At 43.6% G+C, this 5,947-nt stretch overlaps 1 protein-coding gene across 2 annotated transcripts; it reads left to right on the plus strand.

Moving 5' to 3' along the window:
- The first annotated feature begins 413 nt into the window (after window positions 1-413).
- On the plus strand, window positions 414-4,618 carry TOMM5 (translocase of outer mitochondrial membrane 5). 2 transcript variants are annotated; one of them, XM_004048042.5, is made up of 2 exons: window positions 420-625; window positions 4,094-4,618. In XM_004048042.5, exons 1-2 carry the CDS (start codon window positions 505-507, stop codon window positions 4,126-4,128), a joined length of 156 nt encoding a protein of 51 aa, XP_004048090.1. In that variant the 5' UTR covers window positions 420-504; the 3' UTR covers window positions 4,129-4,618. The 2 variants fall into 2 exon arrangements, with proteins under 2 accessions (XP_055207515.2, XP_004048090.1); XM_055351540.2 differs by lacking the exon at window positions 4,094-4,618 and having other exon boundaries at window positions 414-798.
- Window positions 4,619-5,947: the final 1,329 nt, after the last annotated feature.

The raw sequence follows: 5,947 nt of genomic DNA on the forward strand, positions 1-5,947 counted from the left end.
GTGCACAGCCCCCTCCAGCGTGTAAAAGCACTTTACAGCGCAGCGCTCCAGGCTCAAGACAGATGTTATTGTTGTTGTTATTATTATTATTATTTTGAGACGGAGTCTCGCTCGCTCTGTCGCCCAGGCTGGAGCGCAGTGGCGCGATCTCGGCTAACTGCAACATCCCCCTCCTGAGTTCAAGCGATTTTCCTGCCTCAGCCTCCAGAGTAGCTGGGATTATAAGCACGCGCCACCGAGCCAGGCTGATTTTTGTATGACAGATGTTATTAAAGACAGCGTGGAGAAACCAGAGCCTGCGTTGCTGAGCTTGCGGCCGCCCGCTTCACACCGCACTTCAGATCCGCTGGGTCAGGACGTGGATTGTCCCGTGCAGGCATCCATCGTCGAGTGTGGCAACGAGAGGGCGGGAACAGGAAGTGAGGATAGGCCGAGTTCCGGGCGCGAGGCGGCCACTGTGGAGAGCAGATCGCGGCGGCTGGAAGCTGCTAAGTCAGAGCCGCGATGTTCCGGATTGAGGGCCTCGCGCCGAAGCTGGACCCGGAGGAGATGAAACGGAAGATGCGCGAGGATGTGATCTCCTCCATACGGAACTTTCTCATCTACGTGGCCCTGCTGCGAGTCAGTGAGTGTCTCCCGGGCTGTGACTGTGAGACCAGCGGGGAGCTCACCGACGGGCACCCCTTAACTCTAAGGGGTCATCGGGGCCTTCGAACTGAGCTGAACGGTAGCGGGGAGGAAGGAGGGTGCGCGTTGAAGGCGACGGGCATATGCGCGGTTTGAGGTCTGCGGGTCAGGGTCCGGGCACTGAAGTGCACGTGGTGGCCGGCGCGCGTGTTTAATCATCCTGGTTCTCCCATTTTGAAGAATGTTTGAGCTGCCGGGCGCGTTGGCTCACACCTGTAATCCCACCCAGCACTTTGTGAAGCCGAGGCGGGCGGATCATTTGGGGTCAGGAGTTCGTGGTGGCGGGCGCCTGTAATCCCAGCTCCTCGGGAGGCTAAGGTGGGAGGATTGCTTGAATCCAGGAGGTGGAGGTTGCAGTGAGCCGAGATCGCGACACTGCACTCCAGCTTGAGTGACAGAGCAAGACTCCATCTCAAAAAAAAGAATGTTTGAGCTGAAAGAGCTCAAGTAATTATCCCTAGAGGAACTCCCTCGTTTTTGCAGACAGAGAAACAGAGAAACGGAACCAGAGTTCTAGAAGGAAGAAACAGCCTTCTTGGGAAGGCTGGCCCAAGGTCACTCAGCGATTCAGTGAATGATCTTGACCTAAAATCCAGAACTCTTAACTCAGTACCAGGTTCCTTCCCTTTCTTTTCTTTTCTTTTTTTTTTTTTCCTCAATACAGAGTCCCGCCCTGTTGCCCAGGCTGGAGTGCAGTGGCGCAGTCTTGGCTCACTGCAACCTCTGCCTCCCGAGTTCAAGCCATTCTCCCACCTCAGCCTCCCGAGTAGCTGAGATTACAGGCGCGCGCCACTACGCCCGGCTAATTTTTGTATTTTTAGTAGAGATGGGTATTTAACCATGTTGGCCAGGCCGGTCTCGAACTCCTGACCTCAGGTGATCCACCTGCCTCAGCCTCCCAAAGTGCTGGGATTACAGGCGTGAACCAGCGGCCGGGTTCCTTCCCTTTCAAAAGTGCTGACCTTTGAAATCCAAAAAGTTTTGCTTCATTTCTGTTTCTTTGTATAGAGGGTGAAGTGAGTCATTAGTTTTTTGAAAAAAATGGGAAAAAAGATATGAGTCTATAGGATTAATGCAAATATTTGAGGTTTTTTTTTTCTATATTTTACAATTGACAGGAAGTTACTCCCATTATATAGTCTTGACAGTGGACCTTTGAGGGAGGCAGGGCCTAAGATTCTTTATATCATTTTACAAATGAGAACTTGATTTTCAGAGGGGACTTAGCAAGGAAGGAAGGTATCAGAGTTATAGGAACACTGAATATAAGAACTGGAAGCAGCTTTATGATCAGTTCTCGAATGCCCTGCCTTCTCGTTCTCAATTCAGTATCCTTTCCATTGTTCCTTGCTGTATATTATTGGCCAGCCAGTCTGGATGGAGCGGAGGGATGGTTCAAATAAACGAAGGCCATACCAAAGTCATCCTATTGAAGGCTCATGTTGGGCTTAGGCCAGAGCTCACTGATACCGAGATGTCCCTTATTCTGTGTCTCTCACTGTCTATGGTATTACTCAGCTTTCACAGAAGAGCGAGTCTTGGGGAACAGAAACACCCGTATCGTCCTAATTCAACAGCTTCTTGCAACTCCCAAATTTACTTATTTCCTGCCTCTTGCCTTTTTCATTGATCTAGCTGCCAGTGAAATATTTGCTGCTTCTCAGTGACCTTTGTATTTGATATGAATTATTTTCACTTTTAAGTTGAAATATAATTTGTATATTATACAATATACCCATTTAAGGTGTACAATTCAGTGGTTTTTAGCAGTCAGTTGTGCAGCCATCACAATTTGACAGTATTTTCTTTCCCCCTAGAAGAAACACCATACGAATTCATTGTTACCCCATTTCCCCTTTTCTCCAGCCTTTCACAATGACTAATCTACTTTTTCTCTATGGATTTGTCTAGTCCGGATTTTTTTTTTCTTTTTTTTGAGACAGGGTCTTGCTCTGTTGCCTAAGCTAGTGTGCAGAGGTGGAGGCTGCAGTGATCATGGCTCACAGCAACCTCGACCTCCCAGGCTCAAGTAATCCTCCTACTTCAGCCTCCTGAGTAATTGAGACTGCAGGCACACACCACCACGCCCTGCTAATTTTTTATTTTTTGTAGACACGAGGTTTCATTATGCTGCCCAGGTTGGTCTCAAACTACTGGGCTCGATCAATCCTTCTCATTTCCTCCTCCCAACGTGTTGGGATTACAGGTGTGGTCCACCACACCTGGCCCTGGATATTTCATTTAAATGAAATTGTCAAATGCATGGCCTTTTGTGTCTGGCTTATTTCACTTAGCATAACATTTTCAAGATTCATCCATGTTGTAGCATGTGTCAGAACTTCATTTTGATGGCTAAATAAGTTTCCGTTGGAAGGATGTATCACATTTTGCTTATCCATTGATCATTTCATGGATTTTTTTCTGTCGTTAAGAATTAGTAGGAAAAATTGGATATACTGCTGACTTTATCAGCCTCTGACAGATCTCAGTGTCTTCAGTTTAATATTAAGAAATTGAGCTGGGCGCAGTGGCTCATGCCTGTAATTCCAGCACTTTGCGGGGCTGAGGCGGGCAGATTGTTCGAGCTCAGGAGTTCAAGACCAGCCTTAGCAACATGGTGATACCTCGTCTTTTAAAAAAATACAAAAATTAGCCAGGCATAGTGGCATGTGCCTATAGTCCCAACTATTCAGGAGGCTGAAAAAAAAAAATAAATAAAATAATGTTAACAAAATTCTCATACTAATGAGTATTGAGAAAGAAGGTGATTTGGGTAGCTTTTTTTTGGTCACAACACTTTTACACAGGACAGTAATATCACTTCTTTAGATCTATATGTCGACACTTAGTTTTCTAGACATTTCTATGTACATGATCTTATTAGACCCTCTTAATGACTGAGGTAGGACTGTATCAGATGTGATCTAGAGTATGTTAAGTGATATATAGCTAATCAGTAAGAGACCCAACATAGGTGTCCAGCTCTTCCGGTTCTCTAGTTCAGTGTTTTCCCGTATCCTCTGCCTTTCAAATGAGTTTTTAAAGGTGAAAAATGCCCATTTGTTTCCTCTAGAGTTCTGTTCCTTTTACAGTTAAAATAAATCGCCAGAGTAAAGGATTGTCATTTGAAAGAGAATTGGATTTATACTTTATGGCCCTAAGGGGCAAACTATCTGGAGAAAAGGTTTTATGTAGTATAAGAATGAAATTTACTATAATAGCTGAATGACAGTGGAATGGGCTGCTTTGGAAGGCAACTAGTCCCTTTTGCTGGGCTGTACAGGCACATGCTTGACCATCACTTGGAGTTATTTTCAAAAACATGTTGAATAAACCTGATAATTCTATAATGTAGCCGATGGGCTAATAGATTTGAAAACTAATTTTAGATTTGTTTTTCTTTCAGCTCCATTTATCTTAAAGAAATTGGACAGCATATGAAGACAGGACATCACATATGAATGCATGATATGAAGAGCCTGGTTACAGTTTCGACTCCTCTCTGCAAGTGAATAGGCCCAGAAAGGTGTAAGAGACTTTTTGAATGGACATAAAATTCTGCTTGTTAAGAACAAGTTTGGCTCTGGTAACTGACCTTCAAAGCTAAAATATAAAACTATTTGGGAAGTATGAAACGATGTCTCGTGATCTGGTGTACCCTTATCCCTGTGACGTTTGGCCTCTGACAATACTGGTATAATTGTAAATAATGTCAAACTCTGTTTTCTAGCAAGTATTAAGGGAGCTGTGTCTGAAATGGCACTGTCTTGTCAGTCATTTCTGTATACCTTTTTCTTCTGCCCAGAGTGTATTTGTGAAGAGTCTCTTATAATTTGTTATGTTTTGTGGAAATCAGCACACAACCACAATGACATTTAAGCACAGGATCATTATTAGTCTATGTTTTTAATAAACATATCAATTAAGAAAAGTTGGGTTTCTATTTTTCTTATCCTACTTTTTGCTGCAAACCAACAATCACTAGTGAGACTTGTATTATATTGAGATTATTGCAAGCTTCAGTAAGTTCATCTTGTTTTGGACTAGAGAATTTGCCAATCCTGATGAAGTGTCATTGTGTTTTATTGCCAGGCAGTCTTAATGAAAGGTAGCATTACTGCTTGATGCTGAGTATATGAAATATTAATACTACCAAAGGAGAAAGTACTATATTTTTAAGCCAAATAGTTCTCCAAGTTTGTTGAGTGGAGGGGGGATAGTCCTTACCCTTCTCCCCAGGAGCAACTACATACACCTCTTTTTAGCTGATTTTATTGGTATTTACCTTTTTGTCTCTAAATAATGTGACGGTCGTGATTGGGATTTAGGTCTCTTTCCTGTCCTTAGCACCATCACTCACACGTATCTTGTCATCTCTTCCTTCCAAAGGATAACGTAGTGTGATCTTGAGTAGATTAGTATCATTAGGATTCTGAGTATAGTACCTGGTTTTCTTTTGCTGTGTATCTTTTTGTTTTTTTCTAGGCTTGGTTTTTCTATGGAATTTCCACTAAATCAACTAAACTTTTTGCCATTTATCTAAATCATTCACAGCAATCAGCTTTATTAGGTACTCTGTTTCATTTTCCTGAGTAAGCCTTTCCTGGAGTCTTCTGACCTGCCCCTGACTGGACTGATAGCCTTCTATGCCTGATGTGTGTGGCTATATTCTGGGAACTCCCTTCTCTATGCCTGATGTGTGACTATATTCTGGGAACTCCCTTCACTATTGTCCAGGAATTCCTTTTCTTCTCTTATTATATCTCATTTTCTGTTACCTAGTGTCTTGGTTTACTCCCTTGTTTGATGGAGCCTGTTTTCTCCAGCAGTGTCCTCCTGAGAAAGGTGGCATAGGAGGTGAATGACCTTGCTGGTCTAAAAATGTCTTTTTTTTTTTTTTTTTTCTTTTTAACACGGAGTCTTGCTCTGTCAACTAGGCTAGAGTGCAGTGGCATGATCTTGGCTCACTGCAACCTCCACCTCCCAGTTCAAGTGATTTTCCTGCCTTAGCCTCCCAAGTAGCTGGGATTACAGGCACGTGCCACCACGCCTGGCTAATTTTTGTATTTTTAGTAGAGACAGGGTTTTGCCATGTTGGCTAGGCTGGTCTCGAACTCCTGACCTCAGGTAATCTGCCCACCTCAGCCTCCCAAAGTGCTGGGATTATAGGCGTGAGCCACTGTGCCTGGCCTTAAAAATGTCTTTATTCTATAGTTTGATGAATATAGGGTTCTAGATTAGCAATCATTTTCCTTCAGAA

The sequence above is a fragment of the Gorilla gorilla genome, chromosome 13, assembly GCF_029281585.2.
Source record: "Gorilla gorilla gorilla isolate KB3781 chromosome 13, NHGRI_mGorGor1-v2.1_pri, whole genome shotgun sequence".
In the NCBI taxonomy this organism is placed as follows: Eukaryota; Metazoa; Chordata; class Mammalia; order Primates; family Hominidae; genus Gorilla; species Gorilla gorilla.